The sequence below is a fragment of the Calypte anna genome, chromosome 2 (genome assembly GCF_003957555.1).
Source record: "Calypte anna isolate BGI_N300 chromosome 2, bCalAnn1_v1.p, whole genome shotgun sequence".
Lineage (NCBI taxonomy): Eukaryota > Metazoa > Chordata > Aves > Apodiformes > Trochilidae > Calypte > Calypte anna.
This window is the reverse complement of record NC_044245.1, coordinates 60,038,320-60,063,890: the sequence shown is the minus strand read 5'-3', so window position 1 is coordinate 60,063,890 and position 25,571 is coordinate 60,038,320. Positions and strand designations below refer to the sequence as shown.

Genomic DNA, 25,571 nt, shown 5'->3' with positions numbered 1-25,571 from the left:
CTAATAGCTGCTATTACATTCATGTGTGACAAGCGATGCAACAAAAAAAGATCATGTGGACGACACAAGTGTAATGAAGTTTGCTGTGTGGTAAGTCTACACATGGTTTCATAAGATTGTTGTGGTGTATGTTAGGTTTTGGTTATAATGTTAAAAGACTTTCTTTTGTATCTTTCAGTTTTTCTGCATCTTCAGTTTCTATTTGCAGTATGGGTCATGGTCAGAAGGTTTCTGTGTATTTTTATGCATTTATGCTTATGCATTTATTTTGCATTTCTTTTAGGGGTATCCAGCCTAAATGCAGTTAAATTAGTGTAAAGGTGCTTTTTTGTCAGTGCAATTGATGGGGGCATGCATTCAGGGGCAATGAGGAGGGGAAGGATGTATCTTAATACAGGGAGCATAAGGAGGATGTAGCTCCATCTGCAATACAGGTCATAGCAGAATATGCTTTAAAAATTGTGCACATACAGTGATGGAAAAACTGAATAGATCAGGATCATAAATTATATTTTGCACTATGCAGTTTTGTCAATTAGTAGATGGTGATCTTGCACAGAAAAAGAAACCAATGGGTTTTATAGTTTAGTTCTTCTTTTCTTCTTTGCCTTCCTCTAGGACACTGAACACAAGTGTTCTTTGGTTTGTGGTCGGAAGCTGAACTGTGGACTGCATAGATGTGAGGAACCTTGTCATCGGGGCAGTTGTCAAACGTGCTGGCAAACAAGTGAGTTACATGCAAGAGCACACGATTTCTGTGGTACTATAGAAATTTATTCACTTAACTGTTCAGAATTGGACAGAGAGTGTGACCCAAAGGTGCAGAAATAATAATCAGAACCTGAAGAACATGAAGTTGATTTCGATTGTGTTTTTTCATGAAAAAGAATATTAGTTTTAGATGAGTTTACTTAGTTTTGGATTTTAATAGTTAAAATTGAATTACAGTGAAATACATTCAGTTATGTATTTTGATCCAGCAATCATTTAAAAAAACTGAGGAATCATGCATGGAAAAAAAATTACAGTTTAGAAAGGTAATTTCTAAGTTAAAGGAACAATTTAATAACTGTTAAAGATATTGAAATATGTAGCAGACTTTCCAAACTTGGTGTACCAGTGATTTTTTTCTGGGCAATACCATCTGAAGAAATAGATACATCACTGGTGTTTTTCTTAGTGTTTCTGTTCGTGTTCCGGATGGTAAAAATACTTAATTTCTATAAATAGTTTGACAGCCAGCAGGTGTTAATTTTATTAGGACTATTAAAAGATTTAAGCTGATGAAATAGCTTTTGACAAATATGTACTCTATTAAAAGCTGTGTCAGTTGAATATACAATTTTTTTACAACAGCTTTTTACCCCTTGATGTAGAGTGGCATATCTTGATTATTTTGCACCATTATAATAGGTGTGTAATACTAAATATTGTGATTTTGGCCTGCAGTAGACGGAATGATTCTCTGTTTCCTTCTGCTAGCGTAACCTTTAGTTGATTTGAAACATCTTTATGTGTGATAAAAGTTTAATTTTTTTTCTCAATCTATATTTTAATACAGGTTTCCCCATCCTTTATATAACTGTAGCTTAAAACAGAAATTACAAGCTATTTATTAAATGTAGTTATTGAAAGTTGGGCAGAAAAAAAACTCTTAATGAATTCTTCAGATTGAATCCATTCTTCCACTCAGTGTTCACTTAAGTAGTGGCAGAGTTTTCTGTAAAGCCATCATCATTAAGTCTGACATCTGCAAATTCTAGGTTTATTTTTGCATCTGTTGTAAGCTACAATAAAACTTAGGGGAGAATGTTTCTAGAATGGAAATCCTCACCTCAAAGTGGCTTTCATCAAATCCTGTCTTTTGTCTAGTAGTTCTGCTGTTACTGCGGGAGAAGTGAGTTGCTTCTTTCAGGAATTGGGTACGGCTTTGGAACTGCTCTCTGGAGTGTGGGAAAGAGGAAAGTGAGATTTTGAAAGTGTCAATCAGATCTCATGACATGAGCAAAAAGGCAAGAGACAGGTGTTGTGCATTGTAAGGATATTATTTGCAGCTGGAAGTGTGTTCACTGCAGTAGTACATGTATCTCTCCTATATCATATGCTCAAAGACATAGTCAAAGAACTCCATTTTATAGAAACTAATTCTTCATGGAAGCATCCTGAAAAAGGGAAGGCACTAGAGCCTCCAAAGCTGTGATGAATATGATGTTCGTGCGCTCTTTAAAAAAAATAAATGTTTCTGTGTCCAAAAATTTCTCTTTATGAGGCAAAATAATAATATGAACATCCTGGAGGTCCAATTGGTAAATTCTGGTCTAGTTGAATCAGAGTGCACAGATTTTTTTCTGTGTGGTTGTTTTTCTTCACTGGTTTTCATGTGTCTGATCTTCAAGACCATTGAACTTCGTCACATTGCTGCAATATTTTTTTGGATTTTCACTCACAGACTTAAGATTTGGATGCCTGTCTTCACCTGGGAAGACCTAACAATTGCCTCCCCTGTAAATTGCTCCACAGCTGGATGTGATGCAACATAGGCCCATTCCTGAGCACAGTAAAAGCAGATAACTTACTCAAGGAGATGGATACTTATGATCATTTTGCTTAAACATTCATGTCCCTGAAACCTCTCATTCTGAATCTATTCAGAGGTAAATCAGCTCAGCAGTATCTTCCTTGGATACTGATAGTTGAAATTTCAGAGGCGTTGTGATTCTAAACCTGTACCTGATGGGAGCTGCTTCTCAGCACTAAGTTGGTCCTCTGCTCTGATCCACCTGTCTGGCCACCACTTTGCAGCTGAGCTTCATCAGCCATAGTGTCAGGTACCACAGCATGGTCGGATACAAGCCACTTACCACTCATTAGATTGGATTTTTTTTACTCTGCCTCAATCTCCAGTACTGTGTTTTCTGGAAGTGGTGTGGAGGCATCAGGATGCAATGCTAGAGTGCATCTACACCTTTGAGGTTATATATACTTTACCTTTCTGAGAGGTGAGGTCCCATTCTGTGCTTGCAGCTCTTTATACGCACACAGTCCACTTCAAGACAGAAATACATCTACTGGGCAAAATAAATTATGTCAGCATTAGACAGCTTATTTTATTTTATTTTATTTTTAAAGTTATAAGATGTTTTATTTCTGCTGTTTGGATCAGACCTCTTTACTCCATCTCCATTATCCTGTGAAGTACTAGTAAGAGACATTTCATTATATTTAAGATTATTCACATACCACTTCTCATCAGGAGCAAGCAGGCAGTGTAGCTCTGTAACTCTCGGGTCTTCCAGGGACCCTTGTGTCTGAGCTTTCATCTTCCTGGACAAAGGAAAATGTGTGGCTTTGAATCCTTAAGGGTTAGAGATTGTTTCAAGACATGTAACAAGGTAAAACAAAAGCCTTACTCTTTCCTATGCTTGCTTTCCATAGATGGATGTTCTGAAACTTCCCCAATTTTTCTGCTTTCTAACCCTTAGCATTTGTTCTCTCCAGCATTGTTAGTTGCTGGAATTTATTGTAACTGAGTCTCCTTAGGTAAAATTTTTGATCCTAACTGCTGCACTCTAAGATATGTGGGCAAAAGACTAAACTCACTGAACAGATGATAAAAAGATGATAACAGAAAGATTAAACTCACTGAACAGATGATAAAAAACAACCAAATATGAGAAAGTTCTTAACATAACTAAAAACACAGTGAAGAGCTGGCAGAATTTTCCAATAGTGTCTTGAGGTTTGGATGGATTTCACTGATACTGAGACATGCCTGAGCTTCACAGATTCTTGGAGGAGAAGGGATACTTGGAACCTTTTTTTGAATTGAAATATTGCAAGGCCAAGAGAATTTAGGTATTTGTGTGATGTTGAGATGACCTAGCTAATGATACTAGAAGTAGGAGATTTGGCTACAGATACAGCTAAACTAGGACTAATGGGGGGCAATTGATTTTGGTGGATTATTTGTAGGAATCAAAGCGGATGCATGGAAAATGGAGAGAAGTGGAGATAAAAGGCAACATTTGCACAATGGAAACTGATGATCAATGCATTTTTCTGACAGAGCCGTTTGTACCTGATGACAACTGTCTATCCAGTCCTCATAACAAATAAAATTTATTATTTTTCAGTGTAATCATATTCTTTATTCTTTGTGTGAGGAAAGTGCCAGCAATTGGAGACTTAGTTGCAGATCATGGGAGCACATATGGTAGCAACTGAAGAGACTAACAAGATGACTTAAACTGTATGCCAGCAGCTGGAGAATGGTATCACAAATTATAGGGCCCCCTTCATCTAGGTGTCAGTGCCTGGAGAGACCAGGGTGTGTGTGTGTATTTTCATTCCCATGTGTGCCTGTGTATGTCTTGGTAATTTGCTAATGAACTTGTTTCAAAGCTGTACGGAATGACTAGTAGGAGATCTGCCTCTGGAAAATTTCATCAGTGACTGGCTGAGGGATCTGTCCAGGAATGGATGTCAGACAGAGCCTTTGCTAATATTTGAGATCCATGGATGTGGTGTACATATGATTGTAGTATATATGTATGTGTCTTCACTAGTGAGCTCTAATCTTGGTAAGTGGGAAAGGGACTTGGCTATTGGTAATCCTGTTTATGTAAATCTTGTTGGCTTTGTGTTAGCCTGTGTTTCTGCTTATGTTATTGTCATGAATCCATTATGTTTCTTATCTCTTTGGAACATGTGTTCAGTCTTCATACTGGCCAGATCTGCATGTTGATCCAGCAGCCATGATATCCATGGAAATGGGATAGTATGAATCTTTGGTGTTTTAGAGTTCTAAATTGTTCTAGAGTTCTTGATTTTGCTTTCATAGGCTAGGAAAGAGGAATATTCTAATTCCCAGAATCAGAGAACTTGCTGAATTCAGCAGCTCCAGTAACATCTGTCTTATCTTCAGATTGGAATTGTTTCGTATTTTTATTGTGACATTATTCTCTTATTCTCTTTTTCTCCTTTGTCCACTCTATTTGTCTACAGATCAGTCATATTTTCTTTTTCTTCTGAGATCTCATTCTTCATCATTGCCAATTTTAATATTTTCTTTTAGTGTCCTGTTTTTCTAAGGATTTATTGGCTTCAACTGGAGTTTGCACTCCAGTCGATCTCCCTGCCAGTTTCTTTATAGTCTGAAAAGCAACAGTGAACCATATTAATTTTTGTGCAGTGTTAACTTTTAGTTGAGACAGTGTGTGTATCTCTATTCTTTATTTTATCACTGAGGTTGAATCATGTGATAAGAGTTTAAAATTGGTTTCCTCAGTGGGGGGGGGAGGGGGAATCTATGAGGAAGTTTAACATGCCAAGTTTGTTTCAAAGTATTTGGATAGGTTCATAAGCTGCTTCTTAGGATCTATGTAATACTAAATGACATGAATACATAGAAGAAATTTTAGTAAGAAGTCTGCAGGCTGGCAGTCTTTTGGTAATTTTCTCTGGAATCTTCCCAGTACCATGTGCAGGGCTTGGCAAAGGACAAAAATCTAACCACAGAATAAGTGAAGGTGAGGGGTAGTTTGGAGTGCAAAATTTGGATGATGTGCTTGCTGGAAGGAAATACAAGAGATGTCTCAATTTCTAAGTCAAGTATAGAACAGCAACAGCTTTCAACTTGACATGAGCATTTCTCTTGCTCCAGTTCAGAATGTTGCTGTCATGGAACCACTCTCTAAAAGCAAGCATAATTTCTCATGAAGTGATCATAAATCCAGTTTTCTCAAAGGAGTCACAAAAGCTAATATATTCACTACAGTGGTGCTTAATAATGAAGAAAACAAAGCTGGAGTAAACATTTACATGTTATTAAAAAATTTTTCAATGTGGAGAAGTGCAAATACACATAGCCATTAGGATATATTTGATTTGTTTTTTTCAGGTTTTGATGAGTTAACTTGTTACTGTGGTGAGTCTGTAATTTACCCTCCTGTACCCTGTGGCACTCAACCACCAGAGTGTAAAAAAACATGCACCAGGCCACATGACTGTGATCATCCAGGTAAATCAGGCCTTTCAGTTTTGCTTGGGTCTTTTGTTTTTAATCAAAATGTATGAAAGTGTACATACATCTGTATGTGAATAGATGTACTTTTTTATTAGATACTTTTTCAGTAGCTGTGAATATTTCCAAAAGTCTATACTAATAATCCAGCCAACTACAGAATTGCCATGGCTGCTAGTAGTGGCACTTCTGACTGGTAAAAGCATCGTTTTTCTGATTAATATTGATACTCATAACACATATTCACAACACATTCAATTCTGTATTCCAGAGATTAAGATCTCTATTGAAGCAGTAGGATAATATAGTGAACAATTAGCTTGTTCATTCCTTGCAATTACATTAACAGCAACAAAATAAGCACAGATTAAACAGATATTCTTTCTGACAAATTCTGCCTTACCCTATAACCCTTTTCAGAAGTAACAAAAATCTCTTTACAAAATATGCAAGAATATTCCCCTAAGAACCTGCCATCATAATTTTTAGAGTACTTTAAATAACAGTCCTTGTATGAAGCATCATATTTCACATGTGTATTTCTGAAATGTGAAATGTTAATAGTCTTTTACTGTCTCCTTTAATGCGTTTGACTTAAGTATGATAATAGAACTGTACTTGCTGTTATATTTCTGTGACTGCAGTGTACCATTCGTGTCATAGTGAGGAAAAATGTCCACCCTGTACCTATCTCACTCAGAAATGGTGTATGGGGAAGCATGAGGTAAGCCTGGACACTTAATGTTTTTGAATACTGCTAAATAAGGTTCTGTGACTGTCGGCTTAGATTTTTGTGGCCTCTTTGGAATGGAATGAGTTACTGGAGTTTGAGTTTAGTGTGATTAAATTAGAAGTGTATCTTTTATGCCATAAACACTCTTACCAGTTTCTGTACAAGGATATGATATAAAGAAAAACTCTGTCCAATTTTATTTAAAGTATTCTTGAGTTTTGCATTTATAATTTTTCATTTTGAGTTGTCAGTTTTTCCTTCCCTTTTCCAGCTGCGAAGTAATATTCCTTGTCATCTCACTGACATTTCCTGTGGACTTCGCTGCAATCAAATGTTAAAGTGCAGAATGCACAAATGTAAAAGAATCTGTCATAAAGGAGAATGTCTTATAGATGAAGAGTGTAAACAGCCATGTACTACTCCAAGGCTGTATTGTAATCATCCCTGTATGGCTCCGTGTCATCCTTCTTCACCCTGCCCAACAACATCCTGCAGTGCAAAGGTTAGATACCTGTCACAGTTCATAGTTATTAATATTCTATGTTTTGTTTGTGAGAAAATATTAGCCACTGCACATATGCATCCTACAAATTGCAAAAGTAACCAGCTCTATGGTTTGAATGAATTACACCACTTTATTTCAGGGGAAATAACACCATGCTGAAAAGAGTCTTAGGAAGGAGTTAATAGTGGGAAAACAGGTTTTTAAACAAATTAATCACCCTTGGGGGAAGGGCTATTAAGAAATGAAAGAGAGCAGGTCTTTTCACCCTCAGGAGGATCCCCCTCCTCACCTCTGGGATCGCAGTCTCTTGGAAGTCACTGGTGGGGATGCTCCCTGCTGCTCCTGGGTGCTGTTTCCTCTTGTTGGTCGCTGCTTTTTGCTGCTCTTTAGGTTTCTGGTGTGCAGCTGATTCTTTCTGTTCACTTCTGATTTTCCCCTTTTTCCTCTGAATTTTTACAGTAAAAAGTTCCTTCTTCTCATCAATTATTGTCAGAGGTTGCAAATTGGTAAATGCAGGTCTTCCCTTTGTATTCGGGTTTTCCTGAATTCTTTAGTACTTGCAATTGACACCAGTTTGCATTACCAGGCTGGCGGCTTATCAGGAGTCGTTCTGATTAACATTTTATCTTTTCAGACAAAGGAAAGAGGGCTGTTGATGAGATCAGTTTATCTTTAGAGGGAGCAAACTATGCCAATTTTGCTGATTCAAGAGGCAACTGTTTTATTTTCTATGTATCCACATTACAATACCCAAAGAAAATTGACTGCAAATTCTCAGGCAGACTGTATGGTTCAATTATCAACCAGTAACAGTTGTGACAAAAAATGACATATTTGTACATTGATAGCATGATTTTTTTTCTGTAGACTTACAATGTTGATTTTTTAAAAGAATTATTAGTCACTTTTAATTAGCCATTGTTCCATTCAAATTGAAATTTTTAAAAGAATAAATTTTTCCTCCCTCACACACCTCCGTGATGATAAAAAAAGATAAGTTTAAAAAAGCTTCTGTTTTGTGTGATACAATAGGTTGATCTTCAATGTGAATGCGGAAGAAGAAAGGAGAGTATGATTTGCTCAGAGGCATCTAATACATATCAAAGGTTTGGATTGTAATAGTTCTTTTAATTCCTTACTGGAGTTACTGCTTTGCAATTTGATTATATTTCAGGTATGACTAAATATGTTGAATTCACAAGCTTTTTTCCCACATTTTTGTACTCTAATGTACATTTCTTTTTTCCCTGGAGCTTTCATACCAGCTGCATTGTATTGGAGCACATTCCTCTTTTTACCATTGATAGTCAGTAACTGTGGTGGTGTGTCCTAGCTTGAATTTCCAGTCTATGGAACTCTGTTTTAGCTACATAGATAGAGCAATTAGGTAAACACTAATTGGTCAGTTCCAGATTCAGGCTTCTGAATTTAGGTGATCCCCTTAATGTGGGATGGGACCTTGTTAGTGCAGATAATGGAAGTTAAAGAGTGATTTAAAGTCATTCTGAAATACATAAATTTAGATGGAAGAGATTTTGGCATCTAAATCTTGGTTCTTAGTATGCAAACTGAGTTCCTACCCAGTTTCATTTAAGGCATATTGTATTGTCTCCAAATCCTATTTCTAAACTTATTTCACTATTTCAATTATAAGAGAGAGTAAAGAAGGGACAAGGAAAAGAGGTAAAGAAGTAGGGCTTTGGTACTTTTGAAATTAAAATAGTGAACCAGTAATAATAATTTAAAAAATAATCTTAATCTGGAGCTGTGCTTGAGAAGAAGTAAAATAATTAATCTGGAGGGTCAGTATGGAGCCAGAGTTTTGGTCTACATCCCAGTCAATGGGAGAGATTCTACCTGTCTTCCAAGGAAAGCTTTTTAGTGGTTGTTTTATGGGAACTGCTATTTCAGGGCCTGAAAGTAGTCCAGTTTATGATATTCTGAGGATGGCTTAGAATCTACATTAATAGGTGTTTAATGTTAACTTATGAAACAGGGAGAAAAGCATGCTCACAAGAAAGAGTTAAGAAAAATTATAGTCTACTAAGCTGAATGCAAGATAGGCTTATAGAACTGGTGATAATTTGTTCTTTTTTAAAAAGCTTTTTCTATCAAGATCTGTCTCACTATGAATAGAGATTTGAAGAATGACTCATCTTTGAAATACCAGTTTAAAGAGACACATGTTTTTCACTAATGATAATCTAGGATGGTAACATAATTATAAATATTTGAATGCTATTATTTCTCTTTTGCAGTGCCTATAGAAACAATTATTTGTATAAGGAAAAGGGTTCTTTGAAGTCAGTGAGAGTTCTTACATGCATATCACAATACATATGTGTAGTGGAACAAAGCAATCAGATGCCTCTGATTTCCGAGAAGTGGGTGTGAGCCGGTATCAAATCCACCTGTGCCCAATTAGGCTCTCTGTGGAGTCTCGAACCCGGGGCTTTTGGCATTGCAGTACTGGGTCTTAACCAGCTGCGCCACGAGAGCCTGACCTTGGAGGCGATGAGCGCTAGTGTCGCAATAAAGGTAATACAGTGCTCGGGAGTGAGCTAGTCTGTGGCTGTGAGTTTCACCTTTTATTGGCCCCCTGGTCTTGCACATGCTCAATAGGGGGCCTGCCCTGATTGGGCACAGGTGGATTTGATACCGGCTCACACCCACTTCTCGGAAATCAGAGGCATCTGATTGCTTTGTCCCACTACACATATGTACTTATTTATATCATCAGACTCCAAGAGAGGAAGGGAAAGAAGCAGTCAGTTCAAAGCAGATGTTTGTATCTGGTAGTTCAACTATGTTCTTACATGTTTACAAATTACTCTTGGCCCATGTGATATTAACAAAAGCATCATTTAATGACAGCTAAGTGTATATTAATCCCAACTGTTCAGGCTGCTGAAAAATTCAAATATTCTGATTATGTGGAAGTTAGATTTGGCATTTTTCCCCAGCATCTGCACAGTTGGGAGTGAAAAAAACCAACAATAAAAAAATCCAAGCCTGACAAAGTAACTCTTCTGGTACTACTGGAGAAAGGACAGCAAGTTAATAGTGTTTGCAAGTTTTCTGAAACATGTTACAGGAGTGATGAAGCAGCTTTGAACATTTTCAGTGAATGTGGGTGAAAGAAAGCCCAAGGGAACAGGAAAGGGAGTGTAGTCCTATCTGTACACATACAAATTATGCCCTATTATCTAATGGCCCATTACCTACACTTTGTCACTACCTGATATATATGAAACCAATGGTGCTTTTCAGTGGTGTTTGTTTTCACGTGATATGATTGTTCTCCTTCCTGATAGATGATTAGTTCTCTGGACATGATGCAAAACATGTAGAAACAAACATCCTTTTTGCTGAATCTAACAGAAGAGGTGGTTCAGAGGATAGGAAGTTCCATTTTCAGGATTTTATTTGAAAATAGTGTGGGATATTTCACTTAAAACTTACTTTACAGTTTAGTAGAAATTAGGATAACAGACTGCAAAGGCTTATTATTGAAAAGAATGATGAGCAATCTTTATAAATATAATTTCAACACATCAGTAGGCATTTAGGTCTTTCATTATGGCTTGTATCATCCAAGTTTTCTAAGCAAGTTTTAAGTACTTTATTAATTCACAGGTTTTAATTGCACACAGCTAAGGTATAATCACATGAAAGTAAAAAAACCCACAACATTTAAAGCTATATAGTCAGCTCCAGTTTGAATATTGAACAGGTGAGAAGAAAGGGTATTTGCATTGCCTAGTTTAGACTTATATAGTCTAAATTAATCCTCTGAAAAATTCCCTTAAGGAGAATGTCCATTTGTTAGTTCTGCTTCTAGTTGTCTGATGAAGATGAGAGTGACCTCTTAATTGAGGTACCTAGATTAGACTCCTAAAACTAGCTGATATGGAATTAGAGTCCCATTCTGTAATCTAATGAGGAAATGGTCAGTCTGTCAAATGTCTTCCACCTGGAGGTTTAAATCTGCAGCTCTATGCACCTTTTCAAAGGTTTATGTGTTTCCTCAAATGAAATCTAACACTCTTCTTTTTCAGAATAGCTGCTATATCTATAGCCACTAAATTAACAGATCTGCAGCTTGGAGATTCAGTGGAGATCAGTAGGCTTATTACTAAAAAAGAAATGAAGCAGGCCAGGTAAGGAGATATATATAGGAATATATTTGAAACCCTTGAGTGTGCCTGAAACATAGGCAACATGGAATGTAGCTAACGCTGTGAGCAAAATCTCAGGTAAATATGGTGATTTTAAATAGCCTGACTACTGTGACCATACTGCTAAAAGAGTATTTTGCACTTCCTTAGTAGTTCATGTTTTTGCTTTATGTAGAATGAGTTTTTTTGTCTTTAGCTGGTTTGTTGTTACATAATTATGTATGGAACAAAATAATTGTGTTTTTAGGATTTCTTTCTACCCAGCAAACTCCTCAGAGCTTCTGTAGATTTTTTTCAATTTTCTAAGTGGTATAACTTTTTGCAGTGATCTTCTGTTTCAGCATTCCTTCCTAGACAATTAATAAGGCATATTTTCCTCAGTCATCTCAGTTTATATATTTTTCTATTTTCCTTCTTAGTTTTCTTACCTTTGTGTCTCAATTTAATTGGTGTTTCTGTGTTCTCATGCTGGCTGGCACTGCAAATCTGCTTTTAAGTTTCAAAAACATGTGACTTAAGTTTGATTTTCTGTTCTTCCTGATGTTCCTCAGGATTGGAATAGCTTGTGTTTTTATTTTTAGTATCATTTCTTTAATAAATCCTCAAGTTTCTTCACATCCTTAAGTCTGAAACTTGAGTTCAAGTCTTTGCCCTTAAAGTCCCTGATTTCCATTTTTAGTTTATTTGCCATTGCCATCTCTAGTCTCTTAATTGTGAATTTGGTTATATCAGGCTGTTATGTGTGTTAAAATCTAATATTCCTTTATGATGTGTCAAGTCAAAATAGTGAAATTTCCCATAGAGGTGCTTCATGTCTTACTGTACCAAATGCTAATATCAGCATACTTCAAGAACTTTAGCTTGTCATTTGGTTCTGTTTATTTGTTTAGTGTGTATGAAACTGGAGCTCACTATTATCAAGTCCTTTTGGATAATTTTCTATACTGAAATATTTTTAACTGTTGAATGTATGGGCAAGAAGAACAAAAGAAGTGATGCCTGGGAGCATCTGCTCATCCCAGTTTCCAGCTTTGTTCTTGTTAGGCCAGTGTCATACTTGAGAAGAAAGTGGGGAGGAGACAAGGTGAAATAAGACTTGTACTGATTCCTGCATGCAACTTTGAAGAGCATGGTATTAGTACTGTGTAAGCATGGTATAAGACAGACACAAACAGGAAACAGTAATCGAGGCTTTTCTTAGCCTACAATGTTTGTCTTACAATGTTAATTGAATACTCAATAAATGTACAATGTGGGTGTTAATTTTTGTCTCTAAAATAACTGTGGTTTAATCTCTGCTTTATGCAGATTGAGCCTTAAAATTTTGTTCCTATTTGCATCACAATGCCAGCCAGATACAAATACTCTGAGCAATATAAAGCCAACTTCAGCTTCTCCAAAAAGAGAGTCACTGTGTAATAAATGATCATTTGGCAGTGCTAGAACTCAGATGGAAGGATGTGGAGTGGTAGAAGAAGGGGGGAATGACTTTTTCAGCTACTGAAGGAAGTACAAGTCTGTCCTAACAGATGGGAGAGCAAATAAGACACCATAAGCAAATAAGATCTCTTGTTGGTGCTGCAGCCTTTGCAATGTGTAATATTCATTGTGTTGTAGTCACTGCTGCATATCTTTCTGTGTGGGCAGACTTATGTTGACCTTTCCTTGAATAGCTGAAATTGCCAGAGGTTGCTTTTCTTTGTGCAAATCTTTCCTAATATGATATCTGAACGGAGGTGGGTACCCTTTATTCAAGGGCAGTCAAAGAAAGTATTCACTCTTCCCCACTCTTTTAATCTACCAAATAATGGGGTGGTCAGGGTGGGGAAGAGGTGTTTACACATATAATATTTATTCTTAATTTTTTTTGTTTTTTTTTAATTTCATTTGTATTTTCAAAGTAGCTTACAAATCTGCTTCATTCATTTACAGTAGCAGAGTATTTTATGTAAACTGTACAGATTTCCTTTCTTTATTTCTCTCTGTACCTGTCTGTGGACATTTTATGCTTTTAATTTGGTTTCCTCATTAGGGTTTGGGGATTTTGGTGACAAATTTGGTCAGTCCTAGAGTAGCTTCTCTAAATGGGCTACAATTCTTCTTTTAGAAGAGAAGAAAATGATTGTACCAGGTTGATCTTAGAGTGCAAGTACATCAGCTTTCTTCTGCCTCCTTCAAGAAAAGCACCAAAAGTTCTGGATCCTATATTTGAATGACCCATGTCATGGGATGAACCAGTTCCCCTGTAGAAGTTACTTGTTCAAAATCAAAGAACTATTACCAACAGAATCCATGCACTTGCACAGTCTAAGGGGCAGAAAATTTTAATTTCCACTTTGAAATTCTGGACAATTTTTGATTCTTCTCTGATGTTTTAATCTCTTAATATAGAATTACAAAATAGTTTTCAAATGAGATAGAGAACTGAAATTTGTATTGCCACTGATACTAAAAGTTTTGGGTTCAGATGAAATACTGATTTTTATGGTACATCGTAGTTCTCCATACTTACAGCCAACTTTTCTGTTTTCTCTGTTAAATAATTTTTTCTGATGTATAGGAGTAAGTAACCTTGTCACTTTTTCATTTGCTAATTTCTCATCCTTCCTGGATCTACTCAATACTAATATAATTTTTTCTTGAAATTATCTCATTTACCTATATAATAAAATCTAATTCAGAAGCTATTTTTCTCAGCTTCTTTATGGCCTTAGTGATTGCTGCTTCTGTTCAAGACCTGGAGAGGGCCCTGTGTGCTCAAAGATCTTTGGCTGTTGGTTGATTTTAGCTATGTTGGCTCACACACTCATCTTACTTTAGACAGTGATAATGGTATGATACCAACAAAGCTGTAGTTTGAAAAGTATGAACAGCAGCAGTGATTCTAATTGTATTTTTCTTTTATAATTTAGGTTGCAATGTGATGAAGAATGCTTAGCTCTTCAGAGGAATAGGTGGGCAAAGAATTTCCTTGCTGTATTTCAGAAGTCCAGGTTCAAAAAGTTAATGCTATGTGGAAAAAAAATTCCTTCCTGCATGACCCAGAGAACTGATAAATGTGGAAGATGATTCCTGTGCTATAGGAATCTGTATTGAGTAATCTGAGATCTTACTAGAATATTCTATTGAAGAGTCCTAAATGAGTAGTTCCAAACATACAGACTGTATGTTTTGCAAGCTGTTCATCTCCATAAGTAAGCCATATCTTTTCTCCTCAATAACATGTTTGGGAGGTTGGGAGAATTTGTGCATTTATTTTTGTTTGGTTGTGATTTTGTGTTTTCCCTCAAGTTTCCTACCCTCAAATTTCCTACCCTCAAATTCAGGCGTCTTGCTGAGGCTCTTGAAATAGATGATACTTCTGATCCTTTTGGCATCCGTTCTTCTGGACCTAAATACAGTGACCTTTTAAAAGAAGATGCAAGGTATGTATTCTAATGGTGAGAGGTATTATAGATAAACAATGTTGAGAGCAAGATGGGAAATGCAGAATAATTCTGCTTACACTTGTAAAAATGCCCATGTTTATTCTGTTCTCCAGCCTTGATAGTAGGCAATAATTGAGGCAAAGGAGGTGATGTGCACTTCTCAAGACTTCCAAAATATGCACCTGAAAACTAAAAAGTGCTTGAAGGGAGTGCCTTGTTTTGTAGCAGAACCAGATTGCGAATAGGAACATCAATTTCCACCATTCTTCTCGGTACAAGTCAGTAGTACAAAATACCTGTGCTACGAATCAGTAATACTATGAAATACCTGTACTTCTCACACCTCCACTGGGTTCATACAGAGTCAGACACTCCCTATGTCAGTGCTCCTTGTAAACTTTTGAAGATAGAGGCAAAAGTGATAGCTAAGTAATGAACTATGCTCTCATAGCCTGGTATTATTTCCGTCCACCACGCTTATTTATTTTTTTACTTTAATCCCTTTATTTTAAAACCAAAGAACTGGAGTTGATAGAACATTTGATACACAGCTAAGCCTGTACCAGTGCTGGCTGTGGAGAGGGCTACTAGACTGAAACTGGGGCAATAGGAAGACAAGGTAACATCAAAAGCATAACGCTAATAAATACAATGTAACCTGGAATGACAGGGAGGAATCGGACACGTTTTTAAAAAGACTTAAAATATAAGTGTCATCTAAGAAGTTTTTACTCTTGTGTGCTTGCAAGCATGACTAGTTTTTACCAGCTCTGTAGAACAGCTGAATCTGTTTTGCTCTTGCTAATTATATATAGATTTCTTATTTTTGTGAGGATGTTTTCTATTTGAAAATCCTTCATTTAATTTGCTGCTGATTTCCACTGAGTCAAGTGGAAATTTTATGTATCTAGCCACACAGAATTTAAGAGTAAATAATCTCTTGCTTTACTTCCAACGGATTAACCTACTGCAAGATAAGAGCTGAATGTTTTCATTGCAGAGGTATTGTTTTATCATTATTTGCACTTGAAAATTATACTTTTAAAGGACTATTCTCTTAAGTGTATGTAGAGTATGTTTTATTCTACATCTTTCAAAAAACAAAGCATACATGGTTACCTTCTTACTGTGCTAAATACCTTGTGTCATCTTTTTTTTTTTTTTGAGTACAATCACATCTTACCTTGTCAGCCATTCTCTAGCCATAGTGCAGTGTTCATGAACAGAACTGACCAGAGTCATACATTTGTCCTGGTTTGGGCCAGGATAAAGGTGATTTTCTGTCTTGTGCTTTTGCTTTCAGCTAAGTCTCTTGTAAGTAGTTGCACTTGCTGAAACCAGGACTCAAATATTTCACTTGCTGAAAGTGCAACTACTTAGAAGTTAGCTGAAAAGCTTACTTAGCTTACTTAGCTGAAAGCAAAAGTACGAGACAGAAAATCACCTTTATCCTGGCCCAAACCAGGACAACATTGTATTCCAGAAGGTCTAAGAAATAAATTGAAAAGTATCTTTAATGCTTCCACACTTCCCTATGAAAATTTCTCATTTGTTCTTTTTTATTTGTATTTCCTTTGTAGTCACTTCATAGCCGTAACACATAATAAACTATTACACCCAGACTGTTCTTACTGATTCACAGTTTAAAGTAAATTTTTTGTTAGTCCTCAGGCCAATGACTTCTCACATTGAATTACTGGATTTCATTCATCTGGTCTTCAAGATAAATTACTTTCTCCCTAGTATCTCTCTTGACTAGCATGACCAGCTGTCTGCAATTTGCAAAGCAAATCTTTTATGAACTTACTTTCTTGACTGCTCCTGGCAATTTCTTATCTCAGTAGTCTTGCAAAAAGTCTGATTTTCCCTCATAATGGTAGGATCTACACAATCTGTCTGTTGAAGTATATTTTTCGGATAGCTCAGCATTGCAATGTACGTTGTGACAGTTGCATTTATTCTTGCTTGAGCAGATCATTCCATTAATATAAGAGTTCAGGGCTTGTGGTTATCTTCAGTTATACATTTATATGAGCTCTCAGAATGAAGAGAAATATGACAGTCACCTTCTATACTTTTAGAGTCACTGCCTCAAGAAGAAGGCACCTGCCAAAACCCGTCAGTGTAGGGGTTTTGCTTTTTTTGTTTTGTGCAAACAGATCTTGCTGATGTGTTTGTCAGAATCTGACAAGGAGTCAGAAGTCTCTGCACCATAGAGCTCTAATCCTGCTGCCCAGTGGAATCCAGCTTCTATCATGAAGATGACTGTATCACTGAGCACAGATCAGGGAGTACAGATCCACTGGGTGGACACTTAAGCACTGACAGTTTTAAGGAGCTTCAGAAACAGAGAGCAAACAAATGCTGAAGTTGGAGGGTAGAGTGGCACAAGTATCAACACCCAGTTTGACAAGGATGGTCTGCTGTTTGATGAATTAAGACTACTGAAGAAGGAGAGAAGAACCTCTGGAATATCTGAACACATGGAGCTACAAAACAAGAGAATTTTCCTATTTTGCATTGGCTTTGCAAGATCCCACAGCAGCTGTATGGACCAGGGAAATCTCAAACCAAATGAAATCTCAGATCTGTGTCTAGAGACACAGAGAGAGATGGATCCTGCGCAGGCATCTTCTTAGCCAGTCTTCCCTAGAGTCAACCCTCAGTTGTTGTGGACAATGAAGACAGAGACAAGCATTCCTGTGTGTGATCTGGCAATAGGAGCAGCTTACAGATTTAGGGGTAGGAGACCTTTGTAGCTTTCTTAAACAAGTACAGAAGCCTGAGAGAAGAGGCAGGGAGAGCTATTTCTCAAGCACATGACTGTCAGACTGCAAGCCTGGAATATCAGTCACTCTGGGGCAAAAGCTTGCACTGGCAAGTGTTGCAAGAATGAAGAGGTTTTTGGCAAAGGCAGCATAATCTGGGGAAAGCAAAATATATATGGAAAGAACTACAGTGAAAAACCATGCTATGAGGTGTGGTTGAGAGGAACTGAAATGGCAGTAAGCCTGATGAAATTCTGACATCATTCACAAAGTGGCAGTGTGTTGGTATGGAATGGTGCCTATTTTTTAAGAAATATGGCTATTTACTTCTAACCAGCTTTGAGATATGAAATCTTCAGGTAGCCTGTTTTCCCCATAGGGGAAGGTGTTGAAAGTAGCCTTACTTTCTGAATTAATAGTTTGAAATAATTTTGCCTGCTTATTTAAGAACAGAGCATAAATCTCACCCTATAAGTAGCATAATATATAAAATAAAATGTACTCTCACTACTGCTTCATTCAATTGAGTTGTTTAATTTTGTTCTTCTTGAAAATAATGTTACAAAAAATGTAGATATACTCTATATACTCTGTTGCCTCATTTACCTAGCATGTTGTTCTTACAGGAAGGATTTAAAATTTGTCAGTGACATTGAGAAGGAAATGAGAATGCTTGTTGAAGCTGTGAATAAGGTCAGTATTCAGATCTCTGTATGACTTATTACAAGAAACAGTTTTGGGGGGGGTGTTATTAAACTTTATTAATACTAATTGTTATGAGTTTGCCCTAGATCTATTTGGGCTCCTGTAGAGTGCACATACGAATTAAAAATAAAATATTTAGGAGACCTAGTAGTTCAGGATCAGTTTGGTGACAGTTAGGCTTTTTATTTAAAGATTCATCCAGTGCTAGGCTTTAATACATCAATGGATTATCATTGAATTTTGGATCTCCATTGATAAAGTATTCCTCAACAAAGATGGTGTATGAAGGTTCAGACTTTGAGGAGGAAAGCCTGGGTTCTTCTGATGCCTGTAGTGGAATTTGCTCCCAAGTTTTTAATACCTTACTGTGTTTGCCAGAGCATGATGCAGTCCTCCTCCTTCTACAAGGAGAGACTTGGATTCAGACACAGTTGTTTGGCAGACTCCAGTACACCTAGAGATGTTGATAATGCAGATACAATCAGATTTCTCAGTGAAAGCAGAAAATTCTGCCTTCAGATTTGTCAGGTTAGCATACTCCTGGCTTGCACCATGCCTGACCCAGTACATGTGGTTCAGGGGCCAGTGTAAACCATGCTATCCTTAGTCACCCTTAGCTTGCTTAGCCTTCTGTAGAAAGCATTAATTTCCTTCCCTCTAGCCCTTTCCTAACAATCTTTGTGCCTGCCCATCTGTCTTGTGTTCTTGCCCATTGTTTTCCACATTGGAATGTAAGTCTAAAAGGGGGTCATATGTGTCTAATTATGTTCCAGCTTCTCCAGCTTCAGACACTTGGTAATAGATGCATAGAACAGTTGTTATCACCTAAAATTAATTTGCTCAGTGTTATGTTGCCTATGATTATCCTATTTTACCTATTTTTTACTGCCTTTATTGTACACACATATGTACACAAGTGTGTATATTTTTATATATATATCACAGAATCACAGAATGTTTAGGTTGGAAGAGACCTCCAAGATCATCCAGTCCAACCTTTGACCAACACCACAGTCAACTACTAAACCATGTCCTTAAGGACCAGGTCCAAATTCCTTTTAAATACCTCCAGGGGTGGTGACTCCCCCACTGCGCTGGGCAGGACATTCCAATGCCTGACAACCCTCTCAGTGAAAAAATGTTTCCTGACATCTAACCTAAACCTCCCCTGGCACAGCTCCATCCATTCCCTCTGGTCCTATCACAGTTCCCTAAGGAGCAGAGGCTGTTTCACTCCTCACTCCAACCTCCCTTGAGGCAGCTGAAGAGAGCTCTAAGGTCTCCTCTCACCTCCTCTTCTCCAGACTGAACACCCCCAGCTCCCTCAGCTGCTCCTCACAGGACTTGTGCTCCACGCCCTTCATCAGCTTCATTGCCCTTCTCTGGACACTCTCCAGCACTTCTGTGTCCCTCTTGTAGTGAGGTGCCCAGAACTGAACACAGGACTCAAGGTGCAGCCTCACCAGAGCTGAGTTCAGAGGGATGATCACCTCCCTGTTCCTGCTGGCCACAGTGTTCCTAACACAAGCCAGGATGCCATTGGCCTTCTTGGCACCTGCACACACTGCTGGCTCTTATTAAGTTGACTGTCAACCAATACCCCCAGGTCCCTTTCCAACTTACAGCTTTCTAAACACACAGTCCCAAGTCTGTAGCTTACCATGGGGTTGTTATTACCCAAGTGTAATAATGCATATGTATAGGTGTATTGTATGTATATGTATATATAATGAATATATATATATATTTATATATAATCACATATATCAATGTATATTTGTCCAATTCTGGGCTCTCCAGTTCAAGATGGACAGGGAGCTGCTGGAGAGAGTACAGAAGGAGAGGGTAGAGAAGGAGAGGGTGCAGCCTACTCTAGGTGAACCTGGTCTGGCAGGGTGCTTGGACTAGATGATCTCCGGAGGTCCCTTCCATCCCCTAATGTTCTGTGATTCTGTTATATGCTTATACTAATATTAAACCAAGATACACAATATATATTATAAAAAGGGAAGCTACCGGTCTTGAATTTGCAGTATATGATGAGTTAGTAACATCAACTATGACTGAACAAGAGAACCAGAGAGCTCAATAGCATCTCCAATGTTTTAGTTCTCAGCAGTAACCCAACTTTTTGCTAAGTACTACAAAGCAGACAAATGGTGTCTGTTAAAGAGCATCAGCATTGCAGAAGTAATTAAAAGAAGTGGTGACAGTCACCCAGCTCATCAGGACAAGGTTCATAAGGTCCTGTTTGTTCTTTTACTGTTTATATTGAATCAATTATTACCAGTCTTTGTTAACTGAAGTTACAAGTTCTTTTTTTTTTTTAATAAAAAGTCTATTGGTGCTATTACACGGCAGATTTTGCAGATAAACATTTTCTTTGACAGTGGAAAGTGTTAAATAAATTGGGCGCCCTTATGTAGTTATCTGCAATATGTGCATCTCAAAGCCAGGCTCAAAAATAAAATCAGATCTGAAAGACTTAATTAGGTCAAAATTTTCAGGTTATTCTAAAAAATATAAGTTCAGGAAAAATAATTTAGTATATCTTCTTTTGGACGTGAATAGAATGTATAGGTTTAGCATTTGTATTTCAAACTCAAGATACATATATATGAGTATGTTTTGGGTGATGCAAACAATAGAGAACACATAGTTTAATTATTTAATTTGGGGGCAATAAATTGACATATTTAGATACTTTTCTGTAAGTATTGAGATGTTAGCAATTTGTGGTAGTAACTTTTAGAGGCCGAAGCACTTTTTTGTTTTTTTTCTTTGTCTTCCCTGAAGTAAAACCTTATCTTTTTTCCTTTTTTTTTTAACGTTTTCTCTTGAATTCAGGGCAAGCATACAAAGAAGAGCCATTGTTACCCACCAATGAACAGAGATCACCGCAGAATCATCCATGAATTAGCTCAGGTTTATGGCATTGAAAGTGTGAGCTATGACAACGAACCAAAGCGTAATGTTGTTATCACTGCAGTGAAGTATGTAATTCATTGTTGCTTTCAAGTTTATTGACTATAGTTTAAATAATCCAATATTTTTATCACTCAAAAGAGATTGTTTACAATGCAGTTTGCAACATGGAGTAACTTCCAGTAGAAGTTTTTTTTTAAACCGATTTTTAAACTGGTAATTTCATAGGCTTCTATTTCCACTAGTCAGGTGGAAATTACTTTCAGATCAAGGTAATTGCACTAGACAGATAGTATGGGAAGGCTTTTCAAATCAGGTATCAATGCTTCCTTGATTCTGCTGCTCACCAAGCAGGATTTTTAGTATAGCACTGTCCTGTTGTAGTTATTTACATTTAAAAATATCTGGCTGTAAGATACTGACTGTAGTTATAAAAAAATTACCACCTTTAGTGCTAGTAGAGGATCATGGACTCCTCCTGCACCTGTTCATGGGTTGGTAGCTTAGCTACAGTCTTGATTTCTTACAAGAGAGATGGAACACCACTTTGATATGCCTTTCTCTTTCCATGACACAATTTAAGATATTCTTTCTTGTTCTTAGAAAAAGCTTATTTAAAAAATAGACATGGGAGGGATGAGAAATTAGTGAAGAGGATCAAATGTCAGAGAAAGGAGCAAGACATATCACTATGCCTTAAAAACAAAGATATATCCTGCAGTTTGAGAATGGGAGACCTTCCTCTGATTTTAGGAGGTATGCACGCTTGCTTATTCCCTGGTGTTGTTCAGGGAGCAGCGTGCTGTGCAGAATGCATGTGCTGCTGTTCCACTCTTAAAAGCAGAGTGGTCTACTAAGAATACTCATCAGTGGCATAGCAATGTTTTTTTTATTTCAGTGGATTCATTCGAAGTTGCTTTTCATTGTCTTTTTATTTGCCACTTCTTCAAGACACGGAACAACTGATAGCTCAAGTTCCAGGATGATTTTTTTTTGAGTATTTTGCAATAGCTTCTTCAAGTCTGAGAGCCAAAAGCCATCAGAAAGTCAAACTAGTGTGATTTACTTCCTGTTCTCAGCATTCTCCACAGATTTCTGTTATGGGCTCCTCCAAGTATAGGCATCTCAAAATGAAGCTAGGCAGAGACCATTCTTCCTCTTCAGCATTCCTCCATTCTGACACTGAAATGGTAGCATCATCATACAGATTAGTCAGATAAATGACAAAGTCTTGGGGTTACAAAAGTTCCATTGATACATCTTCTTCAGGATTATCTAGGAGAAAACACCTCAAATCTGCTTTGTCCTCAGCCCTCACCTCTGATACGGAATTCACTGTAACTGTCAGTGGTTTTAAAAAGTATTTACCTGTATAAATTTCCCCATCCTACAAATAACTCTGAATGACAGGCTGTTTAGGGATGTTTGCTTGTTGTTATAAGTGACTGGTGTTTAAGCAGCTCGTATGGACTTGAGACATCTTGAAAGTGTTTTGAGAGCACTCATCCATGTAAGACCCATCCTTTTCCTGTTCCTTCCATGAGGAAGAACAGGTCAGTTTCTCCTCACAAACAAGGGAAGGTGACAGGGTCCCTGCCCATCATTGTTCTCACTGAGGAAACCACATCTTGCTGCAGTTTCATCAACATCTTCTCTGTTATTATTCTTCACCCAGGATTTTGCTTTTTTTCTATGAGGTCAGTCTGGAGACATCCGTAAGTGTCTACAAAAAAGCAGTAGGAACCTTAAGGACTTGAAACCTCTGTAACTCCAAGGAACACTTTCAATCAAATCATGGCAGTTGCATCACAGAAGGCAAAAGCTTTTACATCCCAGTGACAGGGTTGAAAAGAATGTATACGCTCTGAGGAAATAGAATTATCCTTTGGCTTTTTAAATGGACACTTTTTTTTTTCTGGACATTTTTCAATACTTGATCTCTAGGTTCAAGTTCATTTTAGTTAATAAGTTAAATGTCTGTACAGCTTTTCTGTCTGTAATAACTTCCAATTTGTCAGAAGATGAGGTGACTTCCTGAAGGTACTCTTTATCACTTCCAAGGACTTCAGGTGTACCCTTCACTCTGGGAATTTTCTCCTTTGCCATGAGGAAGAAGCTAAGTTGCTCTCCATGCCCTGTGCATTCACAAAGGCCTTTTCCAATGATTGCATGTCAACATCTCTAACACATAAGGCCTTTTGAGCAATTTAAGCAGAAATAATGCTAATAGGTCACCAGCCAAGGTGGCTTTAAAAGCAGCCCTTCTCCAGAAAAGCACTACATCTATTTCTAAATCTCTTTCTTAGTGTTTTTCCTTCAATCTTGACATGAGTTGTCAAGGTTTGCTCTGAGAATAGTATGTGTTTCCTCTTGACAGCTCATGACATAGGACATGGTAATTCTAGGTAATCATAAAATTGTTTGAGAACTTTGTTATTCCACTAAAACTGCATCAGCTTGTGGAGACACTTCTCAAAATAACCTGCTCTGCCTTAAACCTGGTGGATCATTGCTGAAATCATTTCTGGACAGATTTGTGGACAAAGAATTTTCTAGTAGTTTACAAGAAAACGGATCGAAGCTGAACCATCCTGGAGTTGTGAAAATTGAACATTCAGTCTTTAAGACTAAGAAATATTTGAGTCCTGGTTTCCACAGTGCAGTTTTATAGACCAGCCCATCCTGTTTACATTTGCTAGTGCCCTGTAAACAGTAGATAGTTATTCATGTTCTTGCTTTTCCCTGGAGTGCTGCAATAAATTTGTCATCTCATCTTTGTTGCTTGGGGCAGACAGTTGTCTTTTTTCCTTACTTACAGAATAAAGTCACAGAATGAAAAATGGCAACTTTCATATCAAAATGGCCAAAATACTTGCAGAGCCTTTGGATCTATCTCCATGTTTCCATTGCAGCTGATGATAGATGACCATGATTTATGTTAGCAGGAAGGGAGGGTCTGATATTTTTTCTCCTGGTAATTAATCTGTCAGAGGAATTTAGTATGACTGGCTGTTTCGGTTGGTTGGTTTTTTTTTAAATTAATGAATAGAAATATTTATAGAATTTGGGGGAGATGGGAGTCAGTCCAGTATTGTCCTGTGTGCTACCAAGGGATAGAGGAAGTGGTGAATGTTTCATTTGAGCATGAGCTGATAGTTTTTTGTCAGGACTGGACAGCCTGCTGTTATATCTTCTGCTTTTTTTTGGAGGGACACTAAATCTTGTCAAATCAAAACCAGGGCTAGACCTTGTTATGACAAAAGCAAATCTAGTTCTAGGGCCTCCTTTTTCTGTACACAAGGTTTTCATCCTTCCTCATTTTTTTAAGGTTTAATATATTAACTTTCTGCATCCTGGGTAGTTCAGAGCAGGGCTGCTTTTGGAACATGGGTACATGCTCTCCTTTCTGGTAACATTTTTTTTTATATAATAATAGAAATAAATGCACATGTATTCTTCATAGTGTTATGTTTTCCTCCATTCTGGAACTCTCATTTATTTTCTTTTTTTATCTACACAAGCAAGATTTAACCTGAGGTTTTAGAGTAAAGAGAGAGAAATTATTTGGTGCTTTTGCATACTGCACTTGCTAAAAGATAAGACAACGAAATGTTCTCCCATATACATTTGTCCTCTTTTAGTCTTTTCAGGTAGAGCTCTACATCTGAGAGGTAAATGATAGTAGGAGTATTTGATTTTATATGCCAGGCTTGGAGTTAAAGGAGAGGAGGAGTTTTTCCTGTTTTATACAAGAGGGGAAAAGTAGTTGTTCTTAACTGATAGAACACTAATACACTTGCTGTTACAATGCAAACTAATATAATCTGGAAAAAAATTATGGACAGTGGCAAGTAACTTTTTTTTTTTTTTCCAAATAACACTTTCACTGTGGGGGAGATGGGACACTTTGATTTGGTGACCTCTGTTTCCAAGATTTTGCAGTTCATTTGAACAAACTGTCAGTTTAAAGCAATAGAGAAATGAGGTTAGGGATTATAATTTTATATTATAGTGAACTTCTAACTTACTTTGAAAATGTGGTGAAGTTTTTAATCTGTGTTGCCACAATATCCCAGGAAATGGCCATTATATTTTCATAACTGGTGTAAATAAGACACGATGGAAATAAGACAAACATGAGAGAAATACAGAAAATATTCCATGTTGTTTAAGCTCTGCAATAGAAGTGGCGTTGATCTGTGTGCTGATGTGATACTTTAGCTGCTTAGAGTTCTGAGAGAGGTGGAGAAAAATACAAATTACCTGTCAAAATGTGGCCCTCAAAACAGTCACATACAACATACATC

General features: G+C 37.2%; 1 protein-coding gene across 3 annotated transcripts in view; it reads left to right on the top strand.

Moving 5' to 3' along the window:
- NFX1 (nuclear transcription factor, X-box binding 1) overlaps positions 1-25,571 on the top strand; it is a 58,729-nt gene that overhangs the window by 26,767 nt on the left and 6,391 nt on the right. For 2 of the 3 annotated variants that reach the window (XM_030444976.1, XM_030444977.1), the window contains exons 12-22: positions 8-90; positions 619-727; positions 5,900-6,019; positions 6,667-6,746; positions 7,027-7,257; positions 8,293-8,366; positions 11,319-11,420; positions 14,351-14,392; positions 14,765-14,863; positions 18,261-18,327; positions 21,187-21,332. In XM_030444976.1, the coding sequence (XP_030300836.1) occupies positions 8-90; positions 619-727; positions 5,900-6,019; positions 6,667-6,746; positions 7,027-7,257; positions 8,293-8,366; positions 11,319-11,420; positions 14,351-14,392; positions 14,765-14,863; positions 18,261-18,327; positions 21,187-21,332 (1,153 nt within the window). The remainder of the gene's footprint in view (positions 1-7; positions 91-618; positions 728-5,899; positions 6,020-6,666; positions 6,747-7,026; positions 7,258-8,292; positions 8,367-11,318; positions 11,421-14,350; positions 14,393-14,764; positions 14,864-18,260; positions 18,328-21,186; positions 21,333-25,571) is intronic. The other variant, XM_030444978.1, reaches the window with a different exon arrangement.